The sequence below is a fragment of the Diorhabda sublineata genome, chromosome 5 (genome assembly GCF_026230105.1).
Source record: "Diorhabda sublineata isolate icDioSubl1.1 chromosome 5, icDioSubl1.1, whole genome shotgun sequence".
NCBI classification, from domain to species: domain Eukaryota; kingdom Metazoa; phylum Arthropoda; class Insecta; order Coleoptera; family Chrysomelidae; genus Diorhabda; species Diorhabda sublineata.
Window position 1 is genome coordinate 3611606 of NC_079478.1, and position 22381 is coordinate 3633986.

The 22381-nt window shown below is 32.3% G+C and overlaps 3 protein-coding genes across 13 annotated transcripts in view; all 3 read right to left on the bottom strand.

Moving 5' to 3' along the window:
* LOC130443774 (AMP deaminase 2) overlaps positions 1 to 10804 on the bottom strand; it is a 29582-nt gene extending 18778 nt beyond the window's left edge. For 2 of the 10 annotated variants that reach the window (XM_056778586.1, XM_056778585.1), the window contains exon 1: positions 6547 to 6903. In XM_056778586.1, coding sequence (XP_056634564.1) covers positions 6547 to 6658 — 112 coding nt within the window. In that variant the 5' untranslated portion in view covers positions 6659 to 6903. Of the gene's footprint in view, positions 1 to 2642; positions 3243 to 4314; positions 4520 to 6546; positions 6904 to 10377 lie in introns of those variants that run through there. The other 8 variants (XM_056778589.1, XM_056778590.1, XM_056778583.1 and 5 more) reach the window with 8 other exon arrangements.
* A 3110-nt stretch (positions 10805 to 13914) lies between these two features.
* Positions 13915 to 19225, bottom strand: LOC130444428 (mesocentin-like). Its single transcript, XM_056779551.1, has 3 exons — positions 19064 to 19225; positions 17237 to 17299; positions 13915 to 16932 (listed from the first exon to the last, which is right to left on the bottom strand). The coding sequence occupies exons 1-3, from the start codon at positions 19138 to 19140 to the stop codon at positions 14049 to 14051; spliced, it is 3024 nt and encodes a 1007-aa protein (XP_056635529.1). The 5' UTR covers positions 19141 to 19225; the 3' UTR covers positions 13915 to 14048.
* Positions 19226 to 19682: 457 nt separating this feature from the next.
* LOC130444429 (asparagine synthetase domain-containing protein CG17486) lies at positions 19683 to 22233 on the bottom strand. Of its 2 annotated transcripts, none has more exons than XM_056779552.1 (4): positions 22102 to 22233; positions 20836 to 22020; positions 20172 to 20413; positions 19683 to 19980 (listed from the first exon to the last, which is right to left on the bottom strand). In XM_056779552.1, exons 1-4 carry the CDS (start codon positions 22162 to 22164, stop codon positions 19803 to 19805), a joined length of 1668 nt encoding a protein of 555 aa, XP_056635530.1. In that variant the 5' UTR covers positions 22165 to 22233; the 3' UTR covers positions 19683 to 19802. The 2 variants fall into 2 exon arrangements, with proteins under 2 accessions (XP_056635530.1, XP_056635531.1); XM_056779553.1 differs by having other exon boundaries at positions 19683 to 20019; positions 22102 to 22210.
* Positions 22234 to 22381: the final 148 nt, after the last annotated feature.

Genomic DNA, 22381 nt, shown 5'->3' on the forward strand with positions numbered 1-22381 from the left:
AATTTTTGTCATTAATCAGGCACTTAAACAAAAGCAGCATCACATCTCTGTATTTTTGTACGTGACCAAGGCATTTGATGAGGTTTGGTATTCTGGCCTCATCTACAAAATACCAGTGCTCTGCATCCTTTATACCTGCGGAAACAACCACCGGAACATTCGGTAACGACTTACTAGCGACTCATACAAATCCAGGCTCACAGGAATCCTCCTTCGAGATCAAAGTTTCTTCCATAGTGGATAGCGAACATACATCCACCCGACATGATAAGTTAAATTGATCGTAACTTTTCGTTTCAGTCTTAGGTCGTTACTAAATTTTTGAGGTGTCTGAAAGATATTGTTTTCTAGATATTTATCCAAAAAATTTTTACGAAGTTACATACATACAACTTCACTATTTTCAAAGTACATTTGACATGTCATTATGTGTTAATAACACAAAATAATTAATTTTTAGTAATAATTTAAGAGATGGTAAATTTTGAAAACGACTCTAAAGGAGGAACCTTGATAATTCTATTTTTGTGAGAATTAACTTAAAAATAAATGTAGTCCCGATATAGACTCACGAAATGAGAAAACAAATTATTTTAAGAATCTTGGCACAAATTAAATCTGTAACATTGACCTCCTAGATACTCGTACAGTGCGCACTTACAATCGAGAATAATTTCAATATTCGTAAAACAAACATTTATGTCAAAATTTTAGGAACATCGTCAATTTTATTAATTATTTTTTAATCTCGGTGTAAATAACTCAACCGATTTTCAAAAATCGGTCTTTATGAAAAGGTCCGTTTGAGAAGCCAATCAGGCGCTTTGGTTTGAACCTTGATGTCATTAGGAAAGGTCTGAGGCTTGGTTAAGTGTTTGAACCGCGCTCGTATGGTTGCTGAGCCCTCACAGATGACGTGGTCAGCAGTTTCATCCTCCTCTATGTACCAACGGCACTACGGATCGTCCGAGATGATGTAGAGATGTCGTCTTCGATATCCGTGAGAGGGAGAAGGTCCATCTATTCGCACCTGGCTTGTCTCATGCCCTGTCCCTCGATCCACTTCCTCGTGCCCGCTTTACAAGTAGACCGTTGAGAGACACTTTCGGCTACACCAAGAATGGGTTCTGGGTCCATTGATCAGTTTGCCGGTCTCGATACAGAAGAGACCATTTCGACATACAGGCGATCCAGAGTTGACCAGAAACTTGGACAGCTTGGACTCTATTTGACCGATATCCTTTTTAAAAACGAGTTCATCGATCGAAGGTAGGTGAGGGATCGGAAGAAGGAACATGTTTTGGCTGCAAAATATCCAACAATGAACAGGCCTACAGGATATATAGTCGTTAATACATGCCGCAATGAGTGGAGAAATGATAGAAAATATTAGCGCAAACATCCATTAACACGTCGACTGGCAATTTTCACAAATTTATTTAATTATATTATAGGTGTAGAAAATGTGTTTTTTTTTTGTTTTATTTCTCAATGGAGTGAATTATGAGTTATTTCATAGTTTTATTACCTTTCTATCCCTTAGGCCACGCTCAAACCGAAAATAATAAAAAGTATCTGCAATATCGCAGTAAAAAAAGTTTTATTATTAAAAATAAAGATAATAATCTAATATTTGTTTTACGTATCTGGAATAATACAAAAAAATTAGTAATAATAATAATAATAATATAGTTTCATATAGATTTTGATCCATGGAAGGAATTTAATTTTATCAGTTTATCCACTGATTCTGATATGATCCGATTTTTAATGTTGTGGCCACGTCGCAAGAAATGCCAATCAGTACTTTTGCCTTATTTAACAAAACATTTTTTAGACGATGCCATCTGAAAGTTGTTCGTTCTGTATTCATTTGACAGTGACAGTTTCGTACTACACTTTCGGGACGCTCTGGAGTAAACAACTTTAACCTCTTAAATGTGACTCTAGCCACTTCAATGTTGACAGTTGACAGTTTCACTTTATGCATAACCTTAAATTTTTAATTTTCTGAAATTATTTGTTTTATCCGCAGTTTTGTCTAACACATGGACTGTAAAGCAACACTGTCACATTTGGTTGACAGTGGTCCATTGACCGAAATAATAATCTCATAATGAGCAGTTACAACACTTATTGGTCCCCATTTTTTTCTTTCGATATTCATACTGTGATGTTAGAGATTCGCAAGAGTTTGTATTCATTTTCAGGCATATGCGTAGTTATTTCTTCTAATTTATGAAGAACTGTCCTATATTGGAACTGCAGCAGATCAGTATCAACATCTTTCAACTCAAACACGAGTTTTACATGCGACGTCGAAATCTGCGCTTGCCGATATTCATTTTCTCCAACCTTTAAAATGACTGAAATTTTTTCGCAAAAAAGGAAAAGTATACGCGCGCGGCGTGCGTAGGGGAGAAGAACAAAAACCGTATGTTTACTTTGTAACGCAGCTATGTAGATATCGGTATGTCGTTGTTTACTATTGAACAATTTCTATTTAACAATAGTTATTGTGATACTTTATGATGAATATGGATAAAATTTCTATTGGGGATTCAACTATTGGAATTATTACTAAATCTGTCTGTTAAGTTAACAAATTTTAAAATTCTATTTACTTAAAATAATTAAATTACCTTGTGAACTGGTTGAACTGACAGCAGGACTATCGTAACCGCTCGAGCTTTCGGAAAGTCTAATAGGATCCGGTGTATTAAAACACAAACTAAAACATTTCTTTTCCACTTTCTGTATAGACATCTCCAATGTCTTGACACTTCGTATGATTATTTAAGAATGTCGTTGTCTTTACTGTCAAAACTAGTTTTATACAATTTCCTTAATTGCTTTCTTATTAATCGTATCAAAGACGTTATCCATACTAATTATATAGACGGTAAATCGTGTAGTGTTAATCAGAATTGTTTTGAATTATAAAATCGAATTTAATTTAAATATATTAATTTCGCGGCTCATTAAAACTGTTGCTAATTCAATCAGTTATTGATAAATGACTATGCATTTGAAAATATCAACACAGACGATACAAAAAATATCGTCCACCAAAATTGGAATATCATGAATGTCAAATCGCCATTTTATTTTAATTTTATGCGCTAAGTTTTATGAGTATGATGGAATGATGGAATACGTCCACACTTATTAAAATAAATTGGGAAATTATTTGCATATGCTTTAAGAATTTCTTCGTCTTCTTCGTCGAGTTTATAGAAGACCTGGTGAAAGATTCGTGCGTATTTGCATGAAAAAGAATGTGGTTGAGGGAGGAGGTTCCTGGACGAAACTATTGTTGAAACATGGGGATTAACGGCGAACTGATACACAGAAAAAATTTTAGGGGATTTAGGAAAATTTCCGTCCACATACTGCAGGTTCCGTACGGAAGTATTTACTTGATATCTAAATTGAAACTTTGGATTGGCCTGCGCGTAGCCCAGTACTTGAATCCTATCGAACATTTTCTTTACTGTTAATTATAACCTTTTTTGATTGTTTTATTATTTTTCTTTAATAAAAAAAATGAACATTATTGAGCTAAAACTAATGGCGAAAATCAGAAAAAGAATGGACGCTACATATTTCACTATGAGTGTGCACCTTGAGTCGATTTTTTTGCTCTGGAGTGTATAAATATGTCGGTGAGAAAATTTTTCTGCTGAAAAAAAATGAGTATCGAGATGATATTGAAATTTGTGTTTGGACAGCTGAATTCAAACGTGAGCTCATCAGCATGATTAATGACGAGTTTCCGGGACGGCCAAAAACTGCGATATCATCGAAGAAGTTCACCAAATTGTACTGGAAGACCATTAACATCAGAAATATAGAAGAGGCTATTGGTATATCAAAAGAAAGCATTTGTCATATACGAAGTTTATGTAAAATGGGTCGATTGGAGATCCTCAACTACATTCTTTATTGCTTGATAAGGTAGATGAAAAAATCACCAAAAAGCGATCGCGTTTGAAGAAAAAGAAAGTGCTTTTCCATCAGGACAACGCACCTCCACTCTTCAGTTATTGTCAAGGCTAACATTCACAAATTGTATACCGAGTTGGTTGACCATCCACCGTATTCACCAAATTTAGCCCCAAACGACTTTTTCCCGTTTCCTAACCTCAAAGTTTCACTTGCAAGAGATATTTTTAAAATACAGGGGCGTTGTCACATACGTAAATGTCCATTTTGAGTAAAAAAAATCTGCAATTATCATTTGGAAGGGTTGAAAAAGTTATAGCGTCGCTGAAGCTTTTCAAATAACCTTCAGATTATTATTATTTTTATTACTTTCATTCAGATGAAATAGCTTCGCACCTAACCTAACCTAACAATAAAAGAATGGACTATAATAACGGTTTATCATATTCAGTTTCCACAATTTAAACTACGTTCTTGTAATGAAATTGAATCAAAATAATGTGGACCGAGCCACTCAAACACCCTGTAATTAATCGTATTTTCCGCACCTCTTATCGTCACATTATCTAACACACGAACTAAAAATATTGAGAGGAAAGCATTATTATGTACTTCCGTTTCTTTAATTGGATTTAATTCGTCATACATCACGTGTTGGGTTGCTAGGGTTTATAACGAATGAATACCGCTTACAATAAACCACAAATACATTGAAGAATTCAAACATTCTACTTCTTTTGACATAGTAATTTTCCATTTAAAACTATTTAAATTTAAAAACCTCTTATGTGTAATTTAACCCACCCCCGGTGCGAACCATTGGGACCTTATTGTACCCTCCATTAATGTATCCTCTCAAAATTCCAAATTTTTGTCTTATTATAATGTCAAGAATCATAAATTTAGCTACTTGAATTCAAGGTTTATTGTTTTCATTAAGATTTATGGTACACGATCTTAATGGGGACGCATATCATAGATGATTGATTCCGGGTGTCTCTTGGACATTTGAGTTCCATCAAGATATCAAATTACGTACTTTATTTTGTATCGATGTGACTTCAACGACCATACTTTCACTCAACAGGATTTTTCAGTATTTAAGAGCGGTCTGTAAACAGATAGATGTCAGAATATTTTGGCGTTCGTTCGAGTATAGTCGTCGGATAATGAAAGCGCGTTAAACTGCTTATTTTATTATTTAATAAAAGCTTACCACGCCAGATTTAAAAGCTTAGAACTAACTAACTAATAATTTCAGTTTCATCATCAGACGAAAAACTTGCATCTAACAATTCATTTTCTATGGACAATTACAACGAAGAAAATGTTTGGTTATAATATATAGGATTGAGATTATATTATAGGTTATATTCAATAATTTTTCGATGGATATGAGCTTCTAAGCTTGCGTAAAGTCGCCTTTAAGATATAGAAATCAAGAAATCGGAAATTTCCAGAAATATCCAGTTTTCCATGTCAATCCACAAAGAAAAAACCTCTGGAATATCCCATAGAATCTATGTCCAAAATTTGGACGCGAAAGAATTGACATGGGGTGGTAGCATGTTCTTCTTCGCATCCATCCGTGAATTTATCCTGGTGTAGATGCTTAGAGGAACGTACTTTCCCACGGGCGTGTGTTTAAAGATCGCTAAAACCACTTTAATATTAATGTAAGATCATGAAACGCACTCCTAAAATTGAAGGAGACTTTAAAATTTTAAGTCATTTTAATTTCATTATGAAACCTGCCGTTAGCGCTCTAAATAAAACACTCTTTGCTTTTACATTTGAGTTTAGAAAAAATATTGTATATAACTCGGCCAAAAAAGTGTTTATTGCACTCAATATGTTGACTAACTCGGCCTAACGGCATTGTTAAGGCCGCTTGACATGATGCAAGACAACGTGCAATGCAATGCAAGACGCAATACATTTTGATTATAAAAAGCATACGCTAGTTATGTTTCTTGCAAGATCTCGCACTTGCAACATTATCGGTTTGGTGTCATTTTTTTTGCGTACAAGCTGCAAATCTAGTGAAAAATCTAGTTACTTTTTGCTTAACAACAAACCTGTTCATCAGGCTCCAAAATTAAGACAGCAGCAGATATAATTATTGAAGGCGATTCACTGACCATTTGCAGTGCAGTGCAAGTTGCAATTCTAGGGAGAAATCTAGTTACTTTTGGCTGGCTTTCGTAACACTTGAGTTGTATTCTCATTGTGAAACTAGGTACAAAATATTAGATAAAATTTGAGGTTAGGTATTTGTTTACTTTTACTGTCTACACAGACTTGCATGCAATTTCTTGCAGGTTGTTATTGCATCATGTCAAACGGCCTTTAGGCAATTTCACGCGTGCATCACACACACTTATCTCATTCACGTTTCTTCTTATAAAAAAAGAAACAAAAATAGATCTTTGTATTATAATTATGATTCTTATATAAGTAATTAGAGATAATAATATTCTCGACAGATTTCCCTCAATAAAAACATAATTTTCATGTTGTTCTCTAAATTACGTTAGTGCATACATAATCGTGTTAGACTACTTTTATTTTTATTGCAGTGGGACATGATAATCCAATTACCTCCAGTGCTTCTGTCGTCATCCACAAACGAATTAACTCTAAGGAAACTGGGAGCGTTGACGACATTTATTTCGTCGGGGTTCGTGGATACGTACACTCCCCTAGAACACATTCTGCAACTTCAATTGTAATTATTATCGATCACGCAATTGAATACCGAATAAAACTAATGGCACCCACTTTTCGATTCAAACATACCACAACAACTAAACGAAAACTGACTGGCACATCTTCAACTACTGTTAAAAATATACACGCTTTTCTAGTCACGAAAAATCGTAATATATCTTGGAAAATTTATTATATATTGAGAAACAATGGTATCTACACGTAGAATTTTTCCACGGCACTTGTTCATATTCGTATTGTTTACATTTGTAGTTTATTCGTCATGTGATTAACTGATTAAATATATTTACGACCAGACGTACTTTCAAGGTTGTTTAACGTATATAGAACAAAAAGAATGGAAATTTTTAGCGGTAGACATAGTAAAAAATAAATTAGTTTATAAATACTTATACAATATATCGTTAAAAGTATGTCAAACATTTGTTTCATATGATATAAATCCAATTTTTGCAAAATTCACTCACTATGTAGTAATTAACTTTCATTTTAGTGCCTTTAATATATCTTTGCATTGGTATAATCCGTGGCTAAGTAAATTCTTTTGTTTTTATTATTTTATAAACAACCCTATCGTATCGTTTTGGCGAAGAATCTTTACCAGGTTTCCAGTCACCATTCTACAAAAACCGCAAACTTTGACTCATCACTCCATGAAAGTCTCTCCCACTCTTCATGCGTCTAATTTTTATGTCCTTCAGCTCGTTACAATCTTTTAATTTTATTTTAACGTCTTAAAGGGTTTGATTGACTGCCACGTTTACAAAAAGATCAGCTTCTTTCAATCTCCTTTCTACTGTAGAAGTACTCAAAGGCATATCCCTAGATTCATTATCTGCGCTACTATCTCTGGCTCCGTGAGTCGTCGATCACGTTTATTTTCAGTGTTTGTGGTTTTTCGAGGTCCCCTGAACGTTTCCTATCGCCAATCATATTTTTTCATAGTCCACGGTACTTTGAGGTTGAGTTTCAACCAATAGTTTCTTGGTTTTCCCTAATTTAAAACTTTGCAAAAAGATGTCCAATCACCAGACTACAATTTCAACTGCTGCAACCATCCCGGATTTCCATAGATAAGTCCCAGTTTTTTAATTAAAAACTGCTTTTGTTAGTTGTGCTCTTTTGAATAGTTAATACGAATTTATTTTGTTTTTAATAAATTTATTAGTTGCTGAAACTTCTTTTACTGTTCTTAGGAATAAATATTAATTTGGACAATCGTGACCGGGGACACTTTTAGAATGTTCAATTTTTATTTTTAATTTAATTCATAAGGTGTTTCCGCCTTTTTTATTAATTGTTAACGTCGTTGAAAATCTGGTGGCGTCCAATTAATTATTCACCTCAGCTGAGTACCAGTTATTTATATACTTCAACTGAGGCCGAATACCATTCCTGAGAGAGAGTCTCCAGCCGGAGAAATAAGGTTATACTTGCGTAGTTTACTCCAAATGATTTCTTTAGTAATAAGCACACAATAATTCAAGGGTAGTCTCAATAAGGTATATTCATGAGTTGTAAATGCTACAAATAACATACAATGGGCGACGTAGGAAGAGTATTATAAAAGCTTCATTGCAACTCGCCCCGGTATATCCAAACGAAATTCTTTGAGAGAAAGAGAGAGAGAAATGCTTCATTGTCAAAAAATTGTTACAATTTGTAGACAAAAGCTTGTGAAAACTATAAAACAAGCATTAAAGATACAAATAAAATTTCAATATACATTCATACTTTTTACAATCCTTCAATCAAAAATAGACTGCCATCTTGTCATCTACTTCGAAGCACCACATATAGTTAACTACAAAAATACTTTTCATTGTAATTATGGTAATTATTAACAATTTTCATTTTATTCGGTTGGTATTTTCTGTTTGATAATATTTGAATTGACTAGTATCTAAAACTATTCAAATGAATTACACTTGTGTATCAAAATAACTAGATAAATTTTTTATTCAAATTTCAATCGTTTGTTTACATTTGGTGAAAATAAAATAAAACTCTTGAAATTATTTATGATGTCTAATTATTTCCAATCTTGAGTAAACAGTTATAAAAAAACGTCTATTGACTCTGATATGGTTTTAAAAATAAATCGGTTTATTCCGATTTATCGCCTTGATAACCAAGAGTCTCGGTGCCAACAATTCTAATGAGATATATTTTTCTAAAAATATTATTCAGACATTGAATGTCCTGAATAGTTAGTTCAACTAGCAAAAGATAAGCCTACGAACATTTTTGAATCCTGTACAAGAATTTAGGGTACTATAATTAGTTTAATTTAAAAAGAATAATTCCTGTTTTCTTTCATGGATACGAAATAGTGTATTTCAATTATGAAATTTAATGTTGAGTATTGATACTAATTGAAAAAGAGTACTTCTCAAGTTTTCTAATGCGTCTTAAAAACAACTATGGAAGTAGAAGATATTATTAGATTTCGTTCATGAATACAAGGTTATTTAGATAAACAAATAAAGCGATATTAATGAGCTGTTGAACTGAAACAATTGAAATTTTTAAAAGAAAAGCGTAGGCGAATGTTTCAAAGCAATACGAGGAAATGTAAACTCATGTTCCAGGAAATGAAATTAATCACGTTAGACAACTACATAAAATATATATACCAAAAATACAAAGAAAAACTTCCAAAAATCTATTTCGTGAAAATCTTTTATTACTACCTGGGTATATTCATTTTTGTATCAAATGATTGATGATAGTAAACATATGAACTAGGCAAACAAGGTAGTTTTGTATATACTCACACAGATGGCGCCACTATAATATTTTTTTAATCAAAAACTAAAATTCAAGTTCAAAGAATTCTAATGCCAAAATTCAAACCCGCAAATTCAAAGCTGCAGATGACTGACACTAGAGTTATTTATCAAAATAATCCAACTGTAAGGAATCTCTATAAGGAACATTGAAATGTAATGTACCATGAGATTGAGATGCAGTTTTTAAAAATATGTAAACTCTGGGCATTTGTTCAAGGCTTTAACCAATCTATATATCCCGTTATTATTTTATATGAAACTTCTGAAATTGGTTTTTCTGTACAAAATAAATTTATTCCACAATATAAGCAAAGGGTGTTTTATTTATTTATCTTAATATAAATGCTGAAACTACAAACTGTCAAATTATTTTACCATCCCCCGTAAAAGTCACAGTATCGTACAAGGTCCCAGTTATATGTTTACATTTAAAAATGAAAAACGGGTTTTGTCGAATAACAGGAAACTATTTAACTTATTACTTTCGATGATTTTACTATCACGCCGTTGAAAATTACAAAATAGGTCATTCCATTGAGATTACAAAGCATATTTAGGAAAATATAATAAAACGACTATTATCTGAAATAAGGAATTGGGAAAACGGCTTTGATTTTATTCTTATATCTAATCTTTAGACTTTAGTAAGTAAAGTGTATCAAAAAACTTCTGAGTTTACATATTACGATAGAAAATATTATAACAATGTAGATTAATATTATTCAACAAACTAATGCTTATGAAAACACCTTTATATAAATATGCTACTACGTATTAATAATTTGCGTTTATCAAGAAATATAAAATAGATTTTTCTATAAATATATAACATATTGCAATAATTCGTAACATGTGGCTGAAACTCGCAAGACTGCAACATAACCTATAAAACTCTTGTTTACTGACTTACCTTCCCTTTGTTCCAAAATATCATTTTCAGTAGTTTCGTCTTCACCGTCTGGAAAATCCTGATAAAAATTTATGACACTTTCGGGTTTTTTAATTCCATTTACACATATGTCTGCCATTTTGTGTTTTAATCAAACAATCTTTTGAAGAATGAAAACAAAAACACGTATGTATAATAATTAGATTCAAATAACTTCACACACGATCACTACTATTCAACTAATATAAAACGTGGTATGTGAACTACTATAAAGTCAACTCGATGTTTATTTCATATATGGGAACAATTATCTTTCAACAGCGTTGGAACGGAGTAGTTAACTTTAAAAAAAATTGATTCTTAACTCAGTGCGTGTTCGACTGTGTTGTGTTTAGTATGAAGAGTCGCGCGTCTTTTATCGATTTCTGACGCCTGATATTTTCCATGTTGATAAATTTTCTAAATCGCGCGCACTATTCTATCTTCACTATTTTCCAAAGTTATAAATAGCTCGGCGAAAGTCAAGAATTTTTATGGCTGTTTTATAAACTCTTTAATCGATCAAAAGAAATTTGTTCAACTTTATTTTCAATGAATAAGCAACTGGTTTTCTCCCTTGTTAATTGTAGGTGATACGAGGGTCATACAAATTTAAATTATATATATATATATATATATATATATATATATATATATATATATATATATATATATATATATATATATATATATATATATCAGTCTGGGTATCTTTACATTTAATATAATGTAATAATAAATGAATAATAATGAATGAATACTTTAGTATTAACATTGAAATGATAATCTAGTAACATTTCTGGTAGATATATTATCGTATTTGTGACATTAATCTATTAAAACTGAATCACAGTCATCACATTTTTCATTAATTTAGCTGCCAAATGGAAACTTACAGATAATTATATTATTAAATCTGTTTTTTTACATGTGATTTAAGAGAAATGGTGTTATTGTGACACTGCATTTATTAAATCAACAAAAAATAATTGGTCATTATAAATTTAACTACTTATTTTGAAGTGTTTGAAAAAAAATCGAAAAAGAAGTGATTAAGGCCGCTTGATATGAAGCCAGGCAATGTACATGCAATTTTTTTCGTAATGTAATAATTGTATATGATAAAAACTGCATGTTATTTGACATTGTGTATTAATCAAAACTAACCATTTTTTCTACAAAATCAAAAATCAGAAATTATCAAGAGATTATTAACACAAATTGATCAGCTGATCTAATTGACATTTGGTTTGTTATTAAACCAAAACTAACCTAAATTATTGTGGAGCCACCATATATGTAATACTCTTATATGGACAGTTGTTATGGGATACAACGTTACAGTGGGACATTACTCATTTTCTCCCTCGTTCGAGACACTTTATCTATACTGCGCATGCTTCATGCGCGCAAAAATATGCGTAGAACTAACTGAAGCGCTCTGAGGAGAGAAAGAACGATACACTATTTGTTTCACTTAGTCGGAGCACCTTCCACTTAATAGGAACTGTCCATATAGAAGTATTACAAATATGGGAGCCACTCAATTCTTTTAGGTTATATTTACTATATTATTTTGTACAATGGAAGTCGTTAAAATTGTTACCTACGCCATTCTGGATGGTTTTTGAACTGTTATTTATCGTTGAATACAGCTGAATACTCTTTCAACTTTTTTCCAATGAGATACTTACCTCTACTTTATCTGTACACACTTGTGATCAACGTTTATTGCGTATTAACGTACACGTTGTCTTCAAACACGCCAAACGGCCTTATAGATATGTATCACAAATTTTACATTAAAATATTTCGTAAGAGTTAATATATCATTTATAACTATGGAAGTCACCCTGTATCATTCACGTATTACGTCGGCGTATCGAATAATCTGGATATATTTTCAAACTGGGATGATTGTTATCGTCAAATGAACGGTTTGATGCTAGTTTTATTGCCAGAAAATTGTTCTAGAGAGAATGAGTTAATAGGTTGGTTCAAAATCATCAAAAAACCGTCCTTGGTCTGGTAACGATTCTGCGTAATAGAGATTACAGGCAGTTACAGTTATGGACGGTAGAGGTAACCATCTCTGTGCTACAAGTGTCCATCAAATCCTTTACGTTAAGGAGGCGCTACTAAAGCATGAGTGTAAAACGATAATTGATACTTCATAATTACTTGCAAAAATTCTTACAAATTCACAATAATTAATTAACATTCAGCGTTTTCTCACAGTAACTTTTCTAGGTTAAGTTTAGAAAATTATTTTTGACTACGTGAATCGTTTAGAGTTTGTATACCATTATTTAATTAAAGATTCTAGTCATTTAAAAATTTTTAAGACTGTATACCTCACTTTATCTAAAATAGGGGACAGTTTTTAAGCTAAGCCCCCATATGAGATGGTCCTCCTTACCTCTACCATCCATAGTTAGTTATATCAACAATTCTGTGTTGACTTAGGTATCGTTTGTGAACATTTATATAATATGGACAAATGGTATGGGATAAAAACGTCCCTACGTTACGGTGCCAACAATTTTCATTTTCTCTCTCGATCGAGACATTTTATCTATACTGCGCATGGTTGGGAATGCGCAGAACCGAGCTGGAACCTCGGAGGGTAGAGAAATCGTTGTCATTCTGTCTTCCTTAGTCGGAACAGCTTCCACTTATAGAAACTGTTCATATATGAGTATAATATTTATGAAATAACCGTTTCAAGGACGGTCTAGATTAGCAGGTTGAAGCAAACCTAATGTATGTTTTATAACTGTGGAAGTAATTTTGTATCGTTTACGAATGACGTCAACGTGCCTAATAATCTCTTTTTTTTAAACTGGGTTGATTGTTATCGTCAAATGAATGGTTTGACGACATTTTTATGGCCTGAAAATTGCAACTCTAGAATTCTAGTTACTTTTAGTTTTGCAATGAACCAAATTTCAGTTAGATCATCTGATTGATTGAAGCATCTATTTTTAACAGAGTTTTTCGTGTCTTGGAGGATTATTGTTTCGTGACGTTGCAAATTACCTTTTGTTACATACGACAGCTACACATAGGTGTTAAAATTACTGCAACAGTTTATGTGGTTTTAAAATTTTAGCAACTTTCGAGGTGTTTCGTCATCGGAACGATTCTAACTGGAGACCTTCCGAATATCATACACGCTAAATTTCGCTCCAGATTTTTTAATACTACGCATGTTTCAATAGGAGAAACGAAATTATAAGAAAAATACAAATGTCCCAGGTCACGCCGGCAGAGATCAAATCAATTATATATCTGTAGTAATTTGGTTTAGTGGTAGCCTTGTTGAAATGGCACTATCTTTACTTATTGCCAAAAATGTGCAACATTTTAACCTTGTAAACAGTTAAATACAACTTCCTCCAGGTCAATGAGCTTTGAAGGTAAAGGATAACTCTATGGTTGTAATTTGAATTATTGGATATAATAAAATACATTTAAGAAAATTGTGATTTTCGAAATCTCAAATAAAAACTGCTGCCCACGCAACCTTACATTCCTAGACTCAGTACACTAAAATTATAACATAACCTCCAAAAAGTGTTTATTCATATTTATTTATGAAGAAATGTAGTAGATTTTGCATGAAAACGATTGAAATTTCTCTATGTGCACAACTATTGACTAAAACTAAAATCATTATCAGACATTTTACTAATATTTTGTTGTGAACTTTCCGTATCAGTCTCCAACATTTCCAATACTTTACTCCTATTCTCAGATTTCTTTTCTAGAACTGCACCGGAAGAACCTTCTGGCACCACAACGTCACCGAAGCTCTTGTCAGCAACAAACACTTCATTAGCATCATGAGTTTCGTTATAATTTCTAATCATCTGACTATTTTCATCGAAATGTTCAATTGGTTGACCATATTTGTCAAATTGTTGGAGCAGTTGACCGTTTTCTTCAAAATTTTCACTCTTTCCCTTGAATTGTTGACCATTTTCTTCCAAATTTTTACTGTTTCCGTTGAATTGTTGATTGTTACTATCGAATTGTTGGAGTGGTTCTCCATTTTGGTCGCAAGGTCGACAGTTTCCCTCGAATTCTTGATTTGGTTGATCGTTTCCATCGAATTGTTGAACTGGCTGTCCATTTTCATCGAATTGTTGAATTGGTTCACCATTTTTGTCATATTGTTTGACTAGTTGACCGTTTTCGTCATATTGTTGAATTGGTTGACCGTTTTCGTCATATTGTTGAATTGGTTGACCGTTTTCGTCATGTTGTTGGACTAGTTGACAATTTTCGTCATATTGTTGGACTGGTTGACCGTTTTCGTTGTATTGTTGAACTGGTTGACCATTTTCGTCATATTGTTGCACTGGTTGACCGTTTTCGTCGTATTGTTGGACTGGTTGACCGTTTTCGTTGTATTGTTGAACTGGTTGACCATTTTCGTCATATTGTTGCACTGGTTGACCGTTTTCGTCGTATTGTTGAATTGGTTGACCATTTTCATTAAATTGTTGAACTGGTTGACCGTACTGTGTATAATCATACATCGGTTGTCCGTTTTCGTCATACTGAACTAGTTGACCATTTTCATCATACTGTATTTGTTGTCCAGATTGGTCAAAATAGATTGGTTGACCGTTTTCGTCGTACTGAACCATCTGTCCATTCTCGTCGTACTGAACAATCTGCCCATTTTCGTCATACTGACCAATCTGCCCGTTTGCATCATATTGAATAATCTGCCCATTTACATCATACTGAACAATCTGCCCGTTTTCGTCGTACTGAACCTTCTGTCCATTTGCATCATACTGAATCATCTGCCCATTTTCGTCGTACTGAACTTTCTGTCCATTTGCATCATACTGAATCATCTGCCCATTTTCGTCGTACTGAACCTTCTGTCCATTTGCATCATACTGAACAATCTGCCCGTTTTCGTCGTACTGAACCTTCTGTCCATTTGCATCATACTGAATCATCTGCCCATTTTCGTCGTACTCAACCTTCTGCCCATTTGCATCATACTGAACAATCTGCTCATTCTCGTCGTACTGAACCTTCTGTCCATTTGCATCATACTGAATCATCTGCCCATTTTCGTCGTACGAAACCATCTGCCCATTTACATCATACTGAACAATCTGCTCATTTTCGTCGTACTGAACTTTCTGTCCATTTGCATCATACTGCATCATCTTCCCATTTTCGTCGTACCGATTCGTTTGTCTAACTTGATCACATGGAAACTGTTGTCCATTTTCATCGTACTGCCCATTTTCGTCATACTGCATCTGTTGACCTGATTTTTCAACGTGATTTTCTTCTTTATTCTCGTCGCATTCAACACTTTCATCGTTTTCAATGTGCTGCCTGCTTTGATTGTAATGGATCCGTTGTCCAGTTTCCTCATTATGAAGATTGGTATCATAATGGGGAGCTCGACTTTGGATGGATTGTACATTCTCATCATATTGATATTGAACATTCGGATTGGTGTCTTGATTTTCTTCCCTAATCATCATTTTCTTGTCTTTTTCTCCTGCATTTTCAACTAACCGAGTTTCATCGTCAAATTGAACTTTGAGCTGCTTTTTCTTGTTGTTAGAATCTTTAGGTTCTTCACCAACAATATCTTGAATTGACGATTTGGTTATGTTTGTGACACTTTCAGTTTTATTAGAGTCAAAATTTGTTGCGACATCATTAATTTCATTAATATTATTATTTACTTTTTTAATCTCGACAAAATCATCAGTTTCACTAGTTATTGATAATTTTTTTTCTTTATTAACTATATTGACAAGGTTTTCTTTTAATGGATTTTCTTCTAGTTTTTCTTTTTGATCAATATTCGAAGTAGCAGATGGAAAATAATGTAATTCATCAGTATCTTCAACAAATTTTCCTTTATCTTCAACATATTTTATTTTATTAACATTGTCTTCTTTTTCGTCTACTGGAACATCATCGTAAATCATTATATTCGATTTAATGTTCGATAAATTTGATAATGTCTCTTCTTGTTTCGGATCTTTATTGTAATGTCTGCTGTATATAGAGTTTATTATGTCTTCAGCTATATGTTGAGCTTTATTTGAATCAAAAGTATCATTAAGTCTATGCTTTAGTACATCCAATTTATCTAATTCCGATTTTTCCATTTTTTTCTTTTCCAGAAATTCTTTGCGCTTTTCTGACGATATACCTTCTAAATATTTATCAAGTATATCAATCTTTTCGTCATTCAATCTCTCTTTATCTTCATCACTTACATCTTCACCGTAAAGTTTTTCCGTTGTCAAATTATAACGCGGAGAATCCACCTTCGGAACTGATTGGCTTGAAAATCTTTGTAAATAGTTGTTATAATGTCTTCTCAAATTTTTAAACCGTTCTGTTTTGGAAGTTAACATATCGATACGAGTTTCTATCCTCTCTAATGTTCTAACAATTTTTTCATTTCTTTCCTGACGCTTTCGGTCTTCTTCTAAAAATTTTTTATATTGTGCCCTAAGTCTTCTGTAGTAAAGTTGCTCCCTGTAAGAAACAACAATATGACTCGCATGTGTTAATTACGCGCAGGTCTACAAAATGTTTTGAGTATCATTTATTTTTGAAAATTGCTGGAACCAATTTGGATAATTATTTGTGTCATAGTGTTTTTAATTGTAGAGGTTTTCTAAAGTATTAGAAAGTGGTCCCCAAATTTTTGTCTATATTTTAGTCAAAACATAGTAAATTTTAAAATTGGTTTTTCAAAATATTTGAAAAACATTTCCACTCATCAAAATTATTGTAGACCTGTGTTATTACTTCCTTTAGTGTGATAAAAAAAACTTACTCCTCTCTAGATTTATGAACCATTTCATTGAATTTCAATTCTAATTTAAGCCTTTCTTCTTCACTGGAAAACAAAAAAGTTTTTCTCAAAACGTAATTCATTTAAGCAATAAAAAATCCAAATTTAGTAATAGGCCATGCCAACACTATGTCAAGAAATCAGCTAATTTTGAGCCTTGTATACAAAGAAATTTTAGTTTGGCATCCTTGTAGGGAAGAAAACTTTTCGTGAAGGTATTATTGGATTTAATTTGTGATAATGATCTTCTGTTTTTAAGAAAAGTGTGATAACATCAATGTCAGAGATAAACTTAGTTTCTATCTTCTGCTTGCAGTTATCATTTAAAAAAATAGGAAGAGGAAAAAGGGAAAACTTAACCAAAATGAAATGTGATCACGAAGTTCCGTTCTTTTTGTAATTATAAATTACACCTATCTGTCTAACAAATACAAGGATGGTTCCGGAACTAGCTGGCCTGATCTAGAGATGGAGGTGGTTGCTCGAAAAATACCACTGTACTATATGTTTCAAATTTGAAAACAACACTTTGTTTGGTATTCGTTTGGCAGCCATTTATAGATAATGTTTTCAGTGAATTTGTCAACATCGAAAAAATTGGTCAACGTTACTTTTATTTGAAAATTCTTAGTCCAACACATATGAAAGCTAAACTAGATTCTACTCCAGAAGACCAGCATCGCAATGGTAGACCAAATGTAGTGACAACTCCAGAAATGTTGAAGACAATCCACAAAGCGGTACTGGATGATCGTCAACCGAAAATACGCGAGCTAGCAGACATAGTAGGCATTTCAAAAAGTGCGGTACATCGCATATTAACTAAAAATTTGGTCAGAAGAAAGCTGTGCGCAATATGGGTGCAGCATTTGATCAAAATGGAACAAAAACAGCAGTGTTTGGTAATGTTTCAAAGAAATAAAGTCGAAAATCTTCACATTCGAAACAAAAAAACAATCAAAACAATGGACTGAAAAGAAAGAACCGTCTCCAAAGAAGCCAAAGACCGTTCCATCTACAGGCAAGATCGTGGAGTCGGTTTTTGGTGATACGCGTGGGATAATTTTCATTAACTATATTGAAAAAGGAAAAAACATCAACGGCGAGTATTATGCGAACTTATTGCAACGTTGGAGCGAAGAAATTAAGCAAAAACTGCCACATTTGGCTAAGAAGAAAGTGTTGTTTAATCAAGACAATGTACCAGCTCACACATCCGTTATTGCAATGGCCAAAATTAACGAATTAAAGTTTGAATTGCTACCACAAGCATCAGATTTAGCCACCTCGGATTATTTTTTGTTCCCACACTTGAAACAATGACTCAGTGGTCAAAGTCTAACTTATTGAACATCACTGGAAAAAGTGTAAGGAGCTAAAAGGAGATTACGTTGGAAAATAAATATATTTATTTAAAAAATTCCATATTCGTTATCAGCAAGTAAAGACTACGTTGGAAGATTTAAGTCCCGTCGACATATTTGAGCAGATATTTACCGATAATATTTTGTAGAAGACAACAAATCACTACGCAAAGGAAATGAATATAAAACACTACTATTGCATCATAATTGACGATATCAAAATATTTTTTGGTTCCTTTTATTCTCAGGCTATCACACTTCCCAGTCAACGAGATTATTGTAAAAAGGGTAACGTAACTTTGTGAATAACACGTTTTGCAAAGTACCATAATAAAAATTATAAATCAAAATCCAATTCAATAAGAATATTTCATTGAAATTAGTTTCAGAACAGAACGGGAACAATACAAACATTACCGTAGTATTTGTAAAAAGAAAAACTTACCTTTTCCTTAACTTTTCTTGTAATTCTATAAACTTTTCATAATATTCCGCCATTCTAGCATTTATAGTCAAATCCATTTCGATATGTCAACAATAAATAAACAATTGTAAAAATTAATCACATTTTGTCTCTAATACCACTCAATACAAACTTCGCCGACTTCTATAACAACAAACAATGCGTAATAAGAATGGTATAGCTACATGGGGTACGTAGATTTATGGAGCTATTACAAAACCAATTACTTGAAAGATTTCTAGTGTAATTAACATCGATTTAATCAGTTAAATTGTTATTTACACGCACTGGTTATTAGTACTACACAGAGGATTCATTGTTTTTCAGTTTTTGTTTATCGTTCGCAGTAAAACTCTAAAATGAATAATAAATGTTGAAATACCACTAGTGAAGAAGGATGAGACTGGGAATATATATCTGCAGACTTGATTTTCATAACAAGGACACACGCGATTCAAATTCGGTACCAGGATAGCAAGGATACGAACTTGACCTTTGAAATATAGGAATATGTTTTTACCACGAAAATAAAAAGCATGTACAATTCACCACTATGTAACACATCATTTAATAAGTCGTGTGAATAAGTAAGAAAAACACATTTTTGCCAAAAATCGATTTATTTATGAATGTAATCTCCTTCAAGAGCAATACAATATTTCCTGACTGTATATATACCATTAATAGGTATACAAATTTCTTTTATATAACGTGATTCCTTTTATCCTAATCTGGAAGATATTTCATGGGCTACTTCTTTATTATTAGCTATCCTAGATCCGAATTGTAAGGCACGTTTTTTTAGAAAAGCTGCTTTTCGCAATCCTAGATGGTACGCCAAACTTCTAAGAAGAATTTTATCCCCAAGCCCTTGAGGAACTTTTTCAGATGGATATGATCTAATATGAAATATTTAATCATTGTCACATACTTGATTTCTTGAAAAGAAATATTTTTTTAAAACAAATATTTGTTTTCAGCATATTTTTTAAATATTTACCATCAGCACATATTTCAACTGAATGTAAATTAATTCCAAACAAATAATGAACCAATCGGCACAATTTATATCAAAATAATAATGACTCACCTTTCCCAACATTGTAGATTATGAACAAAATTAACTAAATTTTCATCTAAATAAGGCGTTCGAAGCTGTTTACCATGATCTGATACAACTCTGTCATCTCTAGCTAAATTTCTATATGGTAAATTATCCCAATCCTCGACTAATGTATTATGTAATCCCAGCCAGGATTCTCTTTTAAAAGCAGCGCGATGTTTGGTATAACCTCCAAAAAGTTCATCAGCACCCATACCAACAAAGAGCACCTGAACCAATAGAAGAAAAATAAAAATGGAATGTAAGAAAAAAAAGGGGAGAATAGAAGAATTTCAAATAAACCTACTATTAATATAGTCTGTAAAAATGTTGCAATAGTTGTGGTTAATATGTTTAAATCACAGATACAGTATAAAAAGAAAAAATATATTAAGACAAAATTAAATGTTTTAATTAAAAGTTAATATGCAGAAAAGGTGAAGAAATAAAAGTAGAATAGGTAAAAACAGTAATAAACAGGATTGACATAGGAATTCAGAAAAGAATATAATAATATAAGGAAAGTTAAGAACAACAAGAAAATGACCAAAAAGATGTATAGAACAAGACAAGCAGCAACTGTAGTAACACCAGGATAAAATATTTGGGAAAAAACTACTTTTTACATCATTATGTTATCATTTATATTTACCCTGCAGTGGGAATCATCATCTCCTCTACTTGCAAACCAAAGAGCACAACCTAAACTATCATCCAAAACTGTTTTCAAGGGATGAATTAAATCCGCTATGCATTCATCCCTTTTTTCATCTAACTTCTTTTTGCTTATATTTAATTCTTTAAATCTCCATTGTCTATTTGGACATAGTTGTTTCAATTCCTGCAACGTTTCTAAACCTGTTAACCTGTCAGGTGTTTTGAATCCATTAATTGCATCAAAAGCGACATTAAATAAATCAATAGGTTTATCTTTATTTACAAATTCATTACATAAAAGTGTTAATATGGAGCAATCTACTCCTCCAGAAAATAAAACACCAAGTGAAGAATGGCTACAATGAATTTTATCATTGATGCACATTGCACAAAATTTGGGTTGACCTAAAATTCTTCTTGCAACTGAATCTTTCAAAAGAGAATGGAGATGTGTTACTTTGCTGAGCCATTCATTGTTACTCAGTAAAATTTGGAAGACTTCTTCCCCACTTTTACCTATTATTGATTCTAATATACTAAACTGTTCAGCATTAGGGTATCTGAACTGTAAACTTGATATAGTTGGAGTGGAAACAATGTGTATCTTTTGTTCAAGAAACTCTTCCAATTCTATTATTTTTTTATGAGAATAGTTATTGTTACTAAAGGGATATAAAACTATATCATTTGATATTAGATTCCAAATAAACGTTCCAACAGATGGAAGTTCCATAAAATTAAAATCACTATTTCTCTTAGCAACACTAGTTAAAATTATTGAATTCCGACCTTTTCCAATGAGCATACTTCTCCTGCCAAATTTATCTCTCCCAAAATAAATGTTATTTTTCAATTTATCATAAAAAATTAAAGCATATGGACCTTGTAATTCGTAAAGTTTTTCATGTACTTCACTAGGTTCAACTCCATTTAATAAATCAAAAATATATTTAGTATCTCCTATCTGGTATTTACATTCCTCAGGAATTCCTTGAAATATGTCCCCATTGTATATAAGAATTGAAGTTTTGTTTATGACAGGTTGTTTCGTAATTTGTTCTCCCTGTAACCACAAGACAGTAGCTGCAAATAATAATTGAATATTATCTTTCGTGGTAAATAATTCTATTCCCAAAGAATTTGGACCTCTTCTGGAAATTACTTCTCGAAAGATCTGAAACTGATGTATAACATATTCAATAAAAGCTGAAAATTTCTTTAGAGTACTAATTGAATGAAATTAAGTAACTAATTTTCATACCAGTTCCAATAAATTTATTTCTGACTTATAATTTCTAGTTATTATCAAAATAATACCACACATTTTAAAACAAATGAAATTCAATTTTAAAACTCTAACCTTATTTTTAAGATTCGTCTTCTTTTTTATATAAAGTACGGATACAGACTAAAAAATGATCATATATCTACAACTAATAGAGTTTATTATTCTACAATCATTATTTGCAATAATACATCTTAATATTATATCATTATTTTTAAAACTATAACTTTTATATTTTAAAATTACAATAATAATT

Coding starts and splice junctions, on each gene's coding strand:
- LOC130444429 (XM_056779552.1), bottom strand. CDS start 22,164: ATGTGTGGTATTATTTTGATAATAACTAGAAATTATAAGTCAGAAATA. Junction 22,021..22,101: donor AAATAAATTTATTGGAACTG/GTATGAAAATTA, acceptor GTTATACATCAG/TTTCAGATCTTTCGAGAAGT. Junction 19,981..20,171: donor AATCTACAATGTTGGGAAAG/GTGAGTCATTAT, acceptor ATTTCATATTAG/ATCATATCCATCTGAAAAAG.
- LOC130444428 (XM_056779551.1), bottom strand. CDS start 19,140: ATGGATTTGACTATAAATGCTAGAATGGCGGAATATTATGAAAAGTTT. Junction 17,300..19,063: donor CAAGAAAAGTTAAGGAAAAG/GTAAGTTTTTCT, acceptor TTTGTTTTCCAG/TGAAGAAGAAAGGCTTAAAT. Junction 16,933..17,236: donor GTTCATAAATCTAGAGAGGA/GTAAGTTTTTTT, acceptor TGTTTCTTACAG/GGAGCAACTTTACTACAGAA.